General features: G+C 41.2%; 1 protein-coding gene across 7 annotated transcripts in view; it reads left to right on the top strand.

Annotated features, from left to right (window-relative positions):
• The window catches only part of hhip (hedgehog interacting protein), a 37604-nt gene extending 23291 nt beyond the window's left edge, over positions 1–14313 (top strand). For all 7 annotated transcript variants that reach the window (XM_085459022.1, XM_085459025.1, XM_085459024.1 and 4 more), the window contains 6 exons: positions 272–390; positions 1571–1694; positions 2449–2594; positions 3824–3905; positions 11663–11811; positions 11993–14313. In XM_085459022.1, the coding sequence (XP_085315148.1) occupies positions 272–390; positions 1571–1694; positions 2449–2594; positions 3824–3905; positions 11663–11811; positions 11993–12189 (817 nt within the window). In that variant the 3' untranslated portion in view covers positions 12190–14313. The remainder of the gene's footprint in view (positions 1–271; positions 391–1570; positions 1695–2448; positions 2595–3823; positions 3906–11662; positions 11812–11992) is intronic.
• The last annotated feature ends 2416 nt before the right edge of the window (positions 14314–16729 follow it).

Below are 16729 nucleotides of genomic sequence, written 5' to 3'. Positions count from 1 at the left end.
AAGTTCGAAACAAAACTCAATAGCAGAACAAGCTGTTCAGCACATGCTCAACTCTGGTGCTCAAATGTAGCACTAGCTTTAATGGGAAATAAACACGCTTTCCAACGGTATAAAAGTTCTTACCAAGATGCATCGTTACAATAAAGAAATAGTCAACTGCATGCAAATTACCTTTTTGTGCTTGTGTTGTATTGCCACCTTTTATTTGTTTGGTGTTTGGATATTACTTCTAGTTATGTTATATTCATTCCTGGCACGCTGTGCTCTGTAGGTGTGCAGTAGATCGACTTCAGTCAGACAATGGGAGTCTTGTAATCCTCTGTACAGATGCCAGTGGCAGAAACACAACAGCAGGAAGAATACTGGAAATTACTAAGGGGGGCGATTATGGTGAGTTACAATTTCCATGAGAATTTCCAAAAATGTTCACAATATTTACCTTTTTCGCATGTTTGGAAGGAGTTTTAATATACCCAGTTGTGCACAGTCTTTGCTGGAGTTTTGTTTGATTGCATTACATCCTGAGAAAGAAGTGAAAATACATTAACATCCTGGATAACCTTTCACATTTATTTCCCTGAAAGTGACATGTGTTTTTATGAATGTCTTTCATTTTGTAAGAACAGTGTTTTGGCAACAGATTCAGAAACACACCAGGTTGAGTGCAGAAACAGTGAAGGTTAAATGTAAAAATGATGTGATCCAGAAATATTCCCCATTTGTGGTGTGTAGATTTGCCAGTGGAATGTAAGATGGTGTCCACAAGTAAGATTTAAAGCTGTCAACAATAATAACTGTCTAGATGATGGTTTGGCGCTGTTGAAAACACAGCTGAGAGGAATCTAGCTCTTCTCACATTTAGAAAATAATCAATAACAGCAGCACTTTACACTGCTTATCCTTCCTTTTTCCACAAAAAGAAAATTACAGCTCTTTGTTCCAAAATATATGAGGCAGGTTATCCTTGCGCTAAGTTAATCCTTAACTTTGATCTCTCACTCCATTTGAAAATGTCACTTCTTGCCACAGACCACCTCTCTCTTGGCCTGATGCCCGATTTAGCCAGTTACCCAAACTCCAAAGTGATTACGGTTGGGAAATGAGCACACCCCGTCTCGGATCATAAATTTTTAAGGGCGGCAAACCTCCATTCATATTTTTCCTTGCCAAGAAATCGTAATCCAGTAAATGTGCCACATTGCCTCACCATCACGCTTTTGAATAAAAGATCAATACATTCTTTTCCAGTTTTGATAAAACACGTCCGATTTAAATCTAGAATTCCCTCTTTCCTCCTTTTTTGTGTCTCATATAAACAACACAGCAATTATGTCTGATGAACGTGGTCTATGTTTTTGATTCCAAAACAAACAAAACAACACCAGTGCATGAATCAAGAAAAGCAGTTAAGTAGATTACAATCCCTGCAACATCAGTGAGACAGAAGAGATTGTCTCTGGGATAAAACATGCATGCAGACAGTTTGTGATGGTGTTACAGATGAATGGCAGTAGGTCTATGAGTCTATTGGAAGTGCCTAAATAAGACCTATGTCTCCTTGTCCCAATAGAAAATGAGCCCTCTGCCTATGACCTGCATTCCAGTGGTGGAGCACCACCTGTGGGGGGTTTCATCTACAGGGGCTGTCAGTCTAGGAGACTTTATGGCAGTTATGTCTTTGGAGATAAAAATGGGTAAGTACAATAAAGAAATGACTGATTAATATATTTAAACAGACTATTTAAGTAGCTGTATGTTTTTAAGAATTAACTGTGTTTACATGATGACAAAAATCTATATTTCAAAGTCATTCTAACATCTTTATCCTCCCAGAGTTGATTTATGACTTAGTAAGATCAACATGACTTTTCTTCTAATATTAAAAACTATTTCCTTTGCATTAGCATGTGCCAGTGTAAACACCAAGTTCATCCACATGGGAGGAAAACATAGACTCCCATGTCACCATGACAGCGCGGACCATTGAGTGTCAGTGGAGATTACACATTGTTCTCTGTGCTGTTCACACTTTTCTCTGGTTTCTCTGGTTTTCTCTGTTTTGCTGATGTCAAACACTGACAGTTGAGTAAACAAAGGGGGTAAAGTGTGTCCCCTCCCCAATCCGTCCAATTATCGCAAGCTGGCACCGTGTTTAAAACAATGTGTGATCAGTTAATTCTGTGCCTTATTACAATTTGGGAGCATTTTGTTGTGGCAAAGTGAAGGCTCCGGCATGATGTTTGTTTTGAAACTAAAGGCTGACTTCCTAACTAACACCATGTGGGACATGGTGTAGAAAAAGAATATGGGTCATGAACCATGCTGTACCATGCTACTACAGTTGATTTCTTTTGCTTTCTCCCCTGTGCACAAATGTAGTACTAAACCTTTTACAGTATCATCCAGTCTGCAGTCACTTACCATGAGTATTTTTACTTTTCACTTTAGTAACCTTCGCATCCTTCAGAAGTCTACATCTTCCACATCAGCAAGTGGTGAAGAGTGGCAGGAAAAAGCTCTGTGCCTGGGCTCAGCTGACTCCTGTGGCACTATGCTTGTTGGACACATCTTGGGTTTTGGAGAGGATGAACTGGGTTAGTATGGCAATTAATAAAAAAGCTAAAAATGTAATTGCTTCTGAGATCTTTTATCTTTGTTTCTTTTCTCTCTTGCACTGATCTTTCTTTAGATTTACACCTGACCTATGTTATGACATATTTTCTGAAGCAAGGGTTTTAATCCATGACTCCTTGAAGGCTTGTTGACTCTGTGTGTGTATGTCTGTGTGTACAGCACATACATACATAACACACATAACCACAGCATAAAACACCACTGAAAATCTGAAAACAGGCAGCATGGTGGCGTGATGGTTAGCACTGTTGCCTCACAACACCACTGTCTGGCCAAGGCCTTTCTGTGTGGAGTGTGCATGTGTTAGCCCTGCATCAGACTGGTGACCTGTCAAGGGTGTACCCTGCCTCTCGCCCTATGTTAGCTGAGATAGGCCCCCCACAACCCTGATAAAGATGCGACTGGATGGATGGATGATAAAGCCAACACGCCTCTCATTAAGTAGTCCAAACATCTTAGTTAGTTGTCATTTTTGTAGGATAGTCATAATCTTCCAAACCTCCTTAATTCACTGTGCCACCATGACATGTGTTAAGTGTTTCTCTGGGCAAGTTAAAGATTAAGTTAATATATGCAGAGTAACCTGAAATGAACTGACACAAGACAGTTTTATAAGTTGGATCCCCACCACACACTCGAAGAATTGTAAACCGTGAGCTCTGATGTTTCTGATTAAAATGAACACATGATGTAAATTGTTCGCCCAGCCATCAGAAATCTTTGATCACAGTTGTTGCCAGGTCTTGGAGTTATTGTTTGACGAGATATTTAAAGATTTCTGTATTCGATCAGGATTTGCAAGTGGTGCAAGAATTGCAGCGGGGGCCAGGCCTATGTCCCAAAAAAGAGGCCCCACAGACAGATGTTTACAATTTGTCCCCCTATGGAATTTTCTTGCAGGCTTGTTCCTCATTAAATCATCTGCCTGGTTCCCAGTCATGAGTATCCAATTGTCTCATTAAACTCTTTTTTAAAATCCATTGGCAAGTGCAGAAATGCAGAAGCCTGTGATACACTCATTTTCCTAAACCCCTCATGTCCTCCCCTTTCATTTTCTTGTGTTTCCTTGTCTTGTCTTGTCTCTTCTTTAGTTAGGCACTGGGATCTGCTGAATAGTTGTTCGGACATTGGAAGTATTTCATGCAGATGATGCTGATGGGATTCCCACTTAACTGTTCTTCTTTTGCAGGTGAAGTCTACATACTTGCAAGTAGTAAAAGCATGGTGCAGTCACACAGTGGGAAACTCTACAAGCTGGTGGACCCGAAAAGGTAAAAGCAGGAAGTCCCTTGGTAATTTGTGCTGGTATGTAGTTAGTTGTTCGGTGATTAAGTGATTCCTTCTTAGTGGGGAGGACATTCAGCTATTCATTAAAAAATCCTGCATTACGTCCACAAGAGGGCAAACCAAGACAATGAGAGACAAAACTACTGGTAAATCGCTCTCTCTTGAGTTGAGTTTAGTTATAAACTCATTCCCCAAAGGTTGTAATTGAGTTATTCGTTCGAGTTAGTCTGAACAAAATTTTCAGTAGCTTTAAGTGTTGATTGTGATTCCTGTCAACAACAACACAGATTATTTTCAGTATATTCAAGCAGGACAGCCGTTCCCAAGTATTGGAGAATTTGGGATTTTTTTTAGACAGCAATTATAATTGTTACCTTAGCATGTTATTAGCCTATTAGCCAATTCTTACCGTTAACTGTTTTAGGCATATTAACGCAGCTTTAAAAAGTTAAGGAGGTTAAAAAAATTAAAAAATACAAGCAAATAATTCAACAGTGTGAAGTTGTTTAACCGATATCATGAATTCATAATCACAGCTAAAGTTTGGAAAAATAATTCAGGAGGATGATATCTGAAAGGTGAAGCAGCAAACGCTGTACGTACTAAGGTTGTCACGATACTTGATTTTCCTTATACCCAGGAAAATATTCTAAATACTAGATACAATTTTTGAATTTTTGATTTTGATAAAAATTACACTTCCTCTTAGAACAATAAAACGAATAACATCAATGATGACAGCATTTTTAGGTTGCCAGACATAAAGAAAATACAGTAAGGTAAACATGTAAGGATGGCTGAGGTCGCACTGCACTTTTCGTGACTTGGCACCATATTTTTTATTTTTGATCAAAAACAAAAGAAACACAATACTTTCTAGATACAAATATTTGTGATATCATGGTAAATGAACTCATTGTATTAGGATTACAGACAGGCAGGAGGTTTTCTCAAGCATTAAGGTTATCATTTTTTTTATATTAGCCATAGCTGCTAGCCTCTTTCTTAATGATAATAGACAGCTAGTGTGGCTATAAGGTAACTGTTAATACTTACCGGTAGATGGATAATGCTTGTAGACAACAGCTAGGTTCTGTGCAGTTATCTATGGTGTGTGTGTGTGTGTGTGTGTGTGTGTGTGTGTGTGTGTGTGTGTGTGTGCTGATATCAATACTATTGCTAAAGATGATCTAATCAGTATTAATTTTGTATTGTCAGTTAGTTTCTTAGTATTGAGATATATGTATATGTATGTATGTATGTGTATATATACACACACACATATATATATATATATATATATATATATATATTTTTTACAATATGTGTTAATGTGTGAATAAGTGTTAATGCAGGTGAATACTTCACTGTTAGCAAAGTCATATCCGTTAACACCCCTAATCAGGACTGCCTATTACAGATGGAAGAACTACAGTAAACCACCAGCTTTATTTTCATGCTGTGATTGTTTTGTTGTGAAATTTAGATGAGCCTAACAGCATATTATGAGATCTTAGTTACTCACAGATCATCACATTGAAGAACAGTGTCATCCTCACTGCTTACACACATTCCTGCAAGTAGAATTGTTTATGCACATTACAGCTTCCCAGAATGGATGCTGAGTGGTTACTGGAGAAAAAAAAATAGCCTTTCAAATTGTTTGCTTAGAAAAACACTGCTAGCAGCACTGATTCTATTGCTTTATTCAACTTTTGTCTACTGGTTAGATGCTAAATATGCAACAGTGATATTTTGGTAAGTGTGAGGGAAAAGACAAAGACACCTGTTGTCAAGTAGCGACATTTCAACATATTAACCACTAACAGGGTGATATGGACAAACTCTGTATAGCCAAAATATCCATGTAGATACACTATCCATTCATTTTCTTCCACTTATTGAATTCAGGGTCACAGAGGGATTAGAGTCTATCTTGGCTGTCATAGGGGAAGAGGTGGGGTACACTTTGGACAGGTCGCCAGTCTATTGTAGGACTAACACAGAGAGACAGACAGCCATTCACACCTACATCCAGTCTAGAAGCACTAATTAACCTAACATGCATATCTTTGGACTGTGGAAGGAAGCTCAAACACGCAGGCAGAGAAGGCCACAGCTGGGTGGTGGATTCGAACCCTCCAGCACACGTCTACTTCCCTTTGGGAGGTGAAATCCATTTCTTTTCCAGTTTAATGCTTAATTAGCTTTGGAGGGAACATGTGCACAAGTGCAGCTTCATCATTTATATGTCAGTACATGTCACCATATCATAATCCTTACCATATGCATCGCAGTATTAGAAATCATTCTGATAGTGATAGATCTATAAACTCTGCTTGGAGAGCCAAGTACATGTGAAAAACATTTGTCACTCAAGATGAGGAAATATGAAAACGGAATGAATTCGACCCACAAAAATACAAGAGGGATGTATAAAAAGTTTGATCCGTAATATTTGCAGTACAGAAATCACTTCAAACATAAGAAGACTTTGTAATTCAAACCAACTGCATATACAGTCTCAAGCCAAACCCACTCAGTGATTGTGCTTTATCTTTTTAATCAGTGCTTTTGCAGGGAGATGAGAGCATAAGATCCTGTAGGCCTACCGGTTCAAGTGAATGAGTGGCTTGTGATTAAGAGAAGTAAATAAAGTAGCATAAGCATACTGAGGAGAAAGAACACAATAGAAACATATTCACATCTTATTATTCCTGGGTGACGGCAGTGCCACCCAGGCATTAGCACAGTTAATTACAGCACAGATGTTTCAAAGGGGGCCCTGATGGCTTGCTTCGTATTTATGTTTTCTGGCATGGCTGCTGGACGCATTTCTCCCAGAGAACAGTTCTTTCCACCATCAACTGGACTTGTTTAGTTTGTGTGGACCCTGTGGTGTTAGAGTCCTGACTCCTAATACACTCTGGCTTCGTTATTAGGATTTTGTTACAGGGAGGATGGAGAGAGGGGGCAAAGGGGGGGAAATGAATAGGGTAGCTAACGTGTCTGACCCCAGCACGTTATCAAGTCTGGTGGTCCTCCCTTCTTTTCTCTTCCCTACTGCAGGGACATCTGGACTCTGAAGCCCATTCAGACAGAGGTTTGTTTTAGAGTGTGGTGGTTTTTGTGGCCCGGTATAGCATCTCACGCTGTGTTTTAATCAACTCTGTGTTTGGGAACATAGAGTGGGAAAAAGAGGAACCGTTAGGGGAGCGGTAAAGGCTTACAAGGAAACATCAACCATAAAATCCCTCAGCAGTGTTTGTGTAAACACGTCCTGGCCAAATGACTTCATTTTTAGGTATTTGTTTGTCAGTTGGAGTACCCCTCCAATAATAAATAGGCCACCATGCATTTTGAAACATGCCGAATGGGTGTGGTGTGACTGAGGTTGTACGCAAGAGAAAGCAAGAATGTAGAAAGGCGCGGCTTGTTTTTGGTGTTGCAGTGGGATAGAAATATGCATTAATATTTATTATTAATATCTTTACTGACCGTATCTCAGTGTGGTGACTGTAAGATGTGGTTGTGGTTTAACGATCAATGAGAGGACCTTAGAGTTTAGAAGATAAGAATAGGTATCTGTGGAAGCATGTTTAATGTTTCACCTTTCCACAGCAAAGTGATTAAATGTAATTTCTACCCTTTGTTGCTTGTCTTTAACATACATCAGTAACCCTGGTTCTGCACTCCTGAGTGTGCCTCGAACATACTGCAGGTATTCAGGGCCTGGGTTTTGCTTCTTTTCTGTCCCACTGAGTCTGCATTTAATAACAATTATTTGTACAGTGAAAGCATTATATTTGTGCCAGGAACAAACCTGTTTTATGTCCTTTTACCTGTTCTGAGGGTCATACAGTAAAGTTACGTGTTTATCACATCATAATTCAGAATCCCCACGTTGCACCCCCACCTTGCTCCTATGGTCAGTCCTTGGCAGGAGCTTAATTAACATATAGAGCCAGATCTCCTGCTGCTTTCTGGTACAAAATGCAATTTGCCATTCTTCATGTTGCAGCTCGTCACAGGGAAAGCAGTATTGAGAAGGACTTTTCACACGTTCGGGTTTTGTCAGCTGCAAGCTAGACTGATTGAATTACAGTGAGCAGAGCCCTTAAAAAGACACAGTGAACTTCAAATAGGGCCCTGGGACCTCCTTTATGAACTGCATTAGACATGGAAGTCACAAATCACTAGATGTGCTGAGGAAGGAGACCACGGGTGCTCCTTCGTGGATATATTTATCTATATGTGTGCTTTTCTGTGTGTTGTGTGCATAGATGTAAACCATGTGGGTGGTGGGTACACACACACATGCGAGCTTGTGTGCGTGTGTGGTACGCCAGCTCCCAGCACGCTACAGGAAAAAAAAAGTATTTTCTTTATTTTCCTATCCCTCCTAAATCTTCCTACATCTCCGCTGTGGTCCTCCCCTTGACAAAGCTGCTTGCTAGTCCCACTGAATAGCCCTGGCTCCTACAATACACAGTAAATTTCTTACACAATTAAAACAAGGAAAGAAGCTACAAAAGGAGCCCCCAAACAATGGAGTTGGATGACAAAACAGCAAAAGAGACCACACTGGGCCGTTTGATTAGGCCATTGTTAGAGTGCACAGTGTACACCACTCCATAGCCCTTTTCTCACATACACCTCGTGTCAATCAAACGGACCCTGCGAGCTAACAAGCTAAACACAGATACACACTGATAACAAGTTTGAGGCAGAGCATTCGCACTCCTTCGACATGGAAGATTTGAAGGATGGTCACTGTTAATGTTTAACTGACGTAAGGGAAGAAGAGAGGACACAAAGAAAGAACCTGATCCTGCATTCATCTGCCCTGTTCTGTATGTTATCTTTGCAGCTGTGCTTGCGTGCTTTGTCACTTTTTGCTCTGTTTTATGTTCAGTTATGGCATGATCAGTGTCTCATACCACTCTCTGACTTTAGTTGTTCTCTTTCTGTCTCTCCACTTGTAACTCTTGTGGAAGCACTATCGCCTTCTCCCACTCCCTTACTCTCACACATACGCCACCCCTCCCAAAGTTGATAAATTCCCACAGTGGCTGTTGACCCAGCTGCCTTTGTCAAGTGGTGCTACCAGCAGGTGCTGTTTTCACAGCCACCCTGGCAGTCGTACAGGCTGTTTAGTAGCACTGCTGACCCCTGCCTGCTATTAACAGTGTTAGCTACAGACCAGCCCCCCCAATTCTCTAGGGACTCTTACTCTTTCTCCCTCTCCTTCTCTTTCTGTTTTCTCCCCTCTTTTGCTCTTTTTTTTTTTTTTTTTTAACTACATGCAGCCTGCAGCAACAAAAGCCAGCAGAGATGGAGTATGGAGTTGGGTGCTGATGGGAGCATGGGAATCAACCCCCACCGACACTCCATCCTCAAAATTTAAAGCAACTTTAACACATACACACAGGCAGTGTGTCTGTCAGAACACCTGCAGCACACTTTTCAAATCAGGAAATCAGCATTTAAGATTTTCTTTATTTAACATATATTTGTGAAATTCTTCAAATATATAATTAGTATGCACAAAATCAAGTGTATTTATCCCCCAGTTGTTAGTATTTTTTGTAATAAAACTGCATCTTTCATTTAAATCTGTACAGCAAGTAAAATGAAAATAATTTATACCGAAGTACCGACTGCTGGAACAGGTGATCAGCACCTCACCAAAGCAGAATAGAATGAGTATCTAGTGGTGCTTCCACAACAAACACAAAGTAAACACTTTGAGCAGCTTCATTACTCACAGAACCTGCTCAGTGGGGCTACTACATGCAAATCCAGGTTGGCATTTACACCGCATTACCAAAACCTGTCAGAGCAACTCTTATGACACCTCCGACACTCAGAAATGGAGGAAAAGCTTATTGATGCCATTTGCGGGCAGCCTTCGCTCTTAGAGACAGGTAAAACAGGAAAGAACACAATCGTAAGACTCTGATAAGTTCTGAGATGTTATTGTAACGTAAAACGTGACTACCATAGGAACAGCTACCCAGATGGAAGTAATATGTATTCTAAAAATAGCTGATTTGAGCTTTAATATACAAATTGCTGGTTGTATGTCTTCAATCTAGTTTTGGCTTCTCCTGCTGATTGACTATTTGCTCCCCTGCCATGATTGATGAGGCCCGTCCTATCGTGGAGTGAGAATTACATACATACACATTCAGTGACCTCACTGCTCACGCCTCTCATACCAGCACCGGTCCACAAGAGTCCAGTTACCCTGCCTGTGTGTCAGACATATGCGCACACGCCTTAATGTCCAACAATGTTTTGTAGCAGAATGTTTACACATCTATTTTTCTTCCTCTCTCTCCTTTTCACAAATGTACACACTAGCAAATGTGTGTGTGTGTGTGTGTGTGTGTGTGTGTGTGTGTGTGTGTGTGTGTGTGTGTGTGTGTGTGTGTGTGTGTGTGTGTGTGGGCACCAACAGACGCTTCACATTCGAACTTGATTACGCACTCACTGTATTATTTCCAGATTTGTGGAGCGTGATATGAAATAATTGTGTTTCAGCCCATTTGCTGATGTGCGTGTCTGGATGTTTGTCTTAATATGGAATAATATGCTTCTCTGGTGTTCAAACTTGGCACATATGGTGTGGAGATGTTTCTGTTTGTGTCTGTGTGCATTTTCCAAACCGTGTTCATATCTGTGGGAGCCATGCTTTAACCCCGTATGTCGTTTCGTTCTTCGAATAAGAATTCAAAATAAAAACAACCACACATGAAGCGGCTCATGTCCCAACTACACGCTTAAATATTAACTTGCTATTAATTGGTAATACGTAGAAAAAGAGCCGCCGTCACTTTAACAGCATGTCACTGGAAAAAGAAACACACGCCTCCTTCAGGAGCAAATACATAAATTTTTAACTTGGCAAGTTAAAAGTTTACATCTTAAAGTCCCTCACTTCAAAAGTGCTTTCCCACTTAAGTTACATATCAACAAAACCTGATAGGCTCGAAAATCTGAGATCACGGACGCAGCGTGCGATGGCAGATTTGTCTTGTTGTACCATTCAAAAATAGCTTTGCGGTAAATAAATAGCTACCACAATACATCACAGTCAAGTGTTAGATGCTTAAATAGAACACATTTCCTACAGTCCCATCCTAAATCATGGTATAGTGTTACTGTGTAGCTCAGCCAGTGTGAGTTGGATGAGTGTTTTGTTTTTGTTTAGTCTCAGCTTTTTGTTTAACAGGACTTTTTTTTTTTTAAAGGTTGCGTGAAACTTTGTAGAAACTGTTGTGATCTGGCAACTAAATGTGTTTGTGGGCGAGGCTCAAACCTCTAAACAGACTTGTGTAAGCCCAATTAAACGACCCGTGGACGCTGAATGACTGATTTCTGTTTTGGACACAACAGCAGTTCATTCATTTGAGGCAGATGCTGATTAATAGGTAGAATTTAAACAACATATAGCACATCTCTTGACATGCAGTCATCCAAACAGTGAATTATACCAAAGCTACATGCCTTTAAACCACATTTTCCCTTCATAAATCAACACAATTCTGATTCTGTGTTATTATTATTATTAAGAGTTGAAATATGTTCTCCGGTTATTAACTTGAAATGTCTTGTATTATTTATTTGGTTATAATAAATTGTCGCTGTGTCGCTGTGGCTTAATCACCATATTAAGAGGCTTCTGTCTGCTGAATACTTACTTTGTCTTCTTCTGTTTTTTTAACAATTGCTGCAGGCCTTACACCCCTAAGGAGTGCCAGCATCAGGTGGAGCCACCGGAGCTGCTGATGACAGCTTGTTCCAGACACTGTAAGAACGGCCGCTGTACTCCCACCGGCAAATGCTGCTGCAACCCCAGCTGGGAAGGACAATTTTGCCGAGTCGGTAAGAGTGCATCTGTCGCCCTCAGCGTATAACATGGACCAACATCGACGTGTTCTTTCACTTCAGATGTGGAAAAGATGTTCAGTAATATCTGCCATAGTTTCCCTAATCAGAAATCAGAGTACGTCTGAATAAAACAAAGTTTAAAGTGTTTTCACTCTCTCATACCCTGTGACTGTAGCCAAATGTGAACCAGCCTGCCGCAATGGAGGAGTCTGCGTGGAGCCCAACAAGTGCCTGTGTAAGAGTGGCTACTCCGGAAACCAGTGTGAGAAGAGCGAGCGGGGTATGCCCAACGACCAGGAGAATGGCGGGATAGTGGACCACATCATCGACATGACCTCGTACCTCTTAGACCTGACCAAGTACGTCGTATAGTGGTGTGCGGAGGGGGCCGCTCCCCATCATCCATCCTCAAGTCTACACACATCTACCTTTCGCCCTCAAAAGACTCTTAAAGAGGTTTGCTAAATGTGGCCCCTTAATTTCCCCTCACATTCTCACGGGCAAGCGCGCGCACACACACACACACACACACACACACACACACATGCAGGACCCCATCAGACTGCTTTTAAACCACATCACCATACCAAGCTTTTCCTCTCCTTACCTATAAGCTACTTGTTCCTGAACACCAGGCCTGGCATCCAAGCCGTGTTCACATTTCAGAGAGCCCTGCAGACAGCTGATTGATGAGTTCCACTAAGACATTTCCTCTGCTGCTCTAAAAACGCCTTCACTGGCTCCACAGGAACAGGAACTCTGCCGGAGCGGACTGTTAAAACCCCGAGACTTTTATGCTGCCTTACGAAAAATGGAGTTTGAGGCATTTCAGTGGAGACAGTTGATTATTCAGGAGTTCATTAAGGATTCAGAATTGGGTGGCTCAAGATGCAGTTTGTGTTCACGGTCCGTTGAAAACCTAGCAAAGAAATAAATGTCTACGCACTCAGACTGTGAGCACGAGGCATGCGTCTCATAGAGCCTGCAGTGCTTTTTGCTTTACTATTCCAAAAGCACTAACAAGAGGAAGGCTGTGTTGACTCATTTATGTTGTGTTCAGTTTGTGGGTACATAGTCATAAACAGCAATTTACAGTATAAAGAACGTATCACTCATTTGCTATCAGTGTACAGAGAGGATCTACACACAGACGTAGGAATGAGCGAGTTGAGAACATTGTACTTTGTCAGCGCCAGTTTCATGCAATTTGAACGGAGTGTTCGAATCCCATGCACTGTATCGTTTTCCTTTCATTCACTTTTTTATTCAAAATTAATTTCAACATTTATTAAAAGCGCAATGAGAGTAGTTTCAGCTCCACACGTTCACACAGCACACTGTCACAGGTATGGTTTAACAAACTCTTTTCATTGCGTCACACACTGAAGCAGAAAGCTGAAGTCAAAACTATAAAGGGAAGGGATGAAACGCGCTGATGTATATTTCCAATAGAGCTTACCTACTTAGTAATACAAGAAAAAATCTACAAAAAAATCTATAGCATTACTATTGTTATCATAGAGGAGGGTTTATTTTTTTAAGCGTAATAATATATGGGAGAATATGGTGTTTATAGAAAGCAATTTTACACTAAGCTCGTCAGTTCATGTCATTTCATGTTGTACTTATACATATGCAGCTTTTATAAAAGACACGCGAGGATGTTTTCTTTTTTTGCCCAGAGTACAAGTAACGCATGTCTGTGCCTGCAAATAGTCATTCGGAGGAGTTGGTGAAGCTCATCTAAAACCCACCCACCCCCACCCCCACAGCAAGACCGTCAGAATTGTGCTTCTGTAGTAAGATGATCAAAGATCTCGACAGGCCACCAAGTCAGTGTGGAAGGAGCTCAGAGACAGGGCTGGCATTAACCTGAGGAAGAAAGTGCAAATTCTCTTGTGAGCATTTCCAGAGTAAGGCAAGAAATTTTAAGAATGTGTTTGTTATTATAGATGCATATAGATGCATTCTTTCAAACCCGAGACTCATCCTAATAAGAACATTTAATTTTTTTACTTTTCTTCTTCACTACCCGTAAAGCCAGTCTTCCCAGAACTGACAGCTGTTGTTTTAAGTTTTTAAGGAAAATATTTATCCTTGTACTTTATCCACAGCTTTTATTTTGAAAATCTAGTTTCAATAACTTGATTTTCAATTAAAGTTTAGTCAATTGAAGTTTAGTGGCCATAAATGATGTGCTTATTGTTCATCTCCTGCTTTCCTTGTGTTTGCTGAAATAAAACAACTGTACCTGGTCTTAAAACATCAAAAAGGAATTCATGCTGTAAAATGGAAAATTATAATTTTTTAGCACTTAATGTGAAAGTTGCATTGTAGCTGCTGAGACGGCGTGGTGTGAATAGAATAACCATTTTCATTATTTAAGTAGTTACACAAATAAAATAATTATTTAAATTCTCTATGTTGTTTTTACCATTGTACTGTATGTGACAATTTTGTATTCCTGTATTGTAAATAAAAGTAGGGATAACTTGGTTTCTCTTCAGAAATATCAATATGTCTATTAAAATGTATAGCATGTCTGAAATATTTGTCTCTCTTGTTTAAGATGTTTAAAAAAAAAAGTATCTATTTTTAAAATGATTTTCTTATATAAATTTTCTAATCAGTTCATAGTGTGTACTATAACATAAAAAAATTTTAACAGTTAAAATTGACCAACTTGGAGCAACATAACTATAAATGTAACTATTAGGAGTGAAAACATTTCATGAATGACTTATGAAGGAGTGGTACAGCCATTAAAGGGTTCCCTATTCAATCAGAGCTTGGTGAAAAAGGAGCAACCTTCACAGATGACTAGGGATGGGTACCGGTATCGGTTCTGATATAAAATGGTAGTAACCAGACCGAAAAGCAGCGCACATTTTGGTGCTTTATTTCTGTGCTTTTTTTTCCTGAGATGTCATACACTTTAGATTCTAGCCAATCATTTTACGTTTCCAAGGATAGTAGGCGGGCCCAGGTACGTACGTTCTTTTAGAGCAGAGCTACAGATTAAAAACGCCCAAGGCGAGGCGGTCAAACTCTGGCTGTACTTCACAGCAAAAGATGCAAACTCAGCAGCCTGCAACAAGTGCTATAAGGTGATACTGTGCAAAGAAGGTAACTCGACGAACCTGGCGACGTATAGCATTTTGTTAAAAGCCGAGAAATGTGCCGTATTTGATAGCTTGCTGCGAGACCTCACACCGGGCACATCTACTGCGGGTGTGGTGCCCGTTATCGGACCTGGAGTTAGCAACATCCCCCAAAAACCCGAAGAGTAGAGTCCTGGCCCCTAGCCCTGCCAGTGTAGCAGAAATGATTGTTGTATTGCTGATAATGTTTGCACTCCGTGCTTACTGTCCCTTGTGGTCCACCGTAGTGGCAACGGGGAGTGTTTGCTGTCACGAAAGTGGGTGTGTTTGATGTTGAAATGGACGAGCGGCAATAAAGATAATGGTGGCTCACGAAGCAGATTATGAACACGTTATTCATAAGTTTGAGACAGAATATTACATGGTGTCAGAGTAAATCGAACTAAACGCCCACCGACAGAGCGAAATGGATTCGTCGGGAGTTCCTGCACCACGGATGGACTGGGATTCAGCCAATCTTCCCGATGCCTGGCGGAGGTTCGTGCAACATGTGAAGCTAATGTTTAGCGGCCCGCTAAGCGGCAAGCCCGAGGAGACCCAGTGCAGCTATCTTCTTCTGTGGGTAGGAGAAAGAGGCAGGGACATTTATAACACATGGCAGCTGTCTGATGAAGAAGCTAAAAAGCTGACCACATATCTTGACAGGTTTGAACAGTACCTCATGCCGAAAACGAACACCATTTTCGCCAGATACAAGTTTAATGAAAGACTCCAAGGTGAAGGGGAGTCATTTGAACACTTTGTGACCGAGTTAAAGTTACTCGTCAAGCAGTGTGGCTACGTTAACAGTGATGAAATGGTCCGAGACAGGATTGTCTTTGCAACCAGTTTACCACAAGCTGCTGAGCCAAGGGTCAGATTTGACTCTAGAAAAAGCCATAGACATTGCACGCTCCTATGAGATCGAACGAGAGCAATTGAAAGCCATGGTTGACCCACACACGAGCCTGCAGGGAGCAGCGCCCGCGCATGCAGTATCCGCTAAGCGCCAGAGTACGCAGCAAAAAGATAGGAGGGCACCTCATTATAATAAGATGGGAAAAGTGTGTGGAAGATGTGCACGAGCACACAGCCAGAAGGAGGAGTGTCCTGCAAAAGGGAAGAGGTGCAAAAAGTGCAATAAAATGAACCACTTTGCCAAAGCATGCCGTTCACAAGCACCACACCAACCCAACCCAGTGTACTCTATTAACCCTGACACTCCAAGCGATGAAGCGGAGCTATTCATAGATTCCATAACAAAGTGCAACGAAGGGGAGGCCGATGAACAGGCTTACGCCGACGTAGAAGTAGGCTCACTGCATCACACCGTGAGTTTTAAGCTTGACACAGGAGCCACTGCTAACGTCATCCCTGCCCGATTGTTTAAGAAGTGTTTTAAGCAGGTTAGCTTGGCACCGCCCACACGCACACTATCTGGCTATGGAGGAGAAAAACTCAACATCAAGGGCACATGCCAGTTGAAGTGCAGGTGGAAAGGCATTCACAAGATGCTGACATTTGACATAGTAGACACTGCAGCACCCCTCATCCTAGGGTTGAGAGCATGCCTGGATCTAAACCTAGTCAAGCTGGTCATGTCAGTACAGATCACAAATGTCATGGAGGAGTTTGCCGATGTGTTCGAGGGCATAGGGAAATTCCCAGGAGAATGCGACTTACACATTGACCCAGACGCCATGCCCGTTGTGTGCCCCCCCCCCCCCCCCCCCCCCCCCCGGAGGATCCCTTTCACACTGCGGGAACGACTG

The sequence above is a fragment of the Copadichromis virginalis genome, linkage group LG6 (assembly GCF_057382275.1).
Source record: "Copadichromis virginalis isolate Kocher_CV1m ecotype Utaka linkage group LG6, C_Virginalis_male_GT1.1, whole genome shotgun sequence".
Taxonomy (NCBI): Eukaryota; Metazoa; Chordata; class Actinopteri; order Cichliformes; family Cichlidae; genus Copadichromis; species Copadichromis virginalis.
This window is presented reverse-complemented; position numbering and strand designations above follow the sequence as displayed.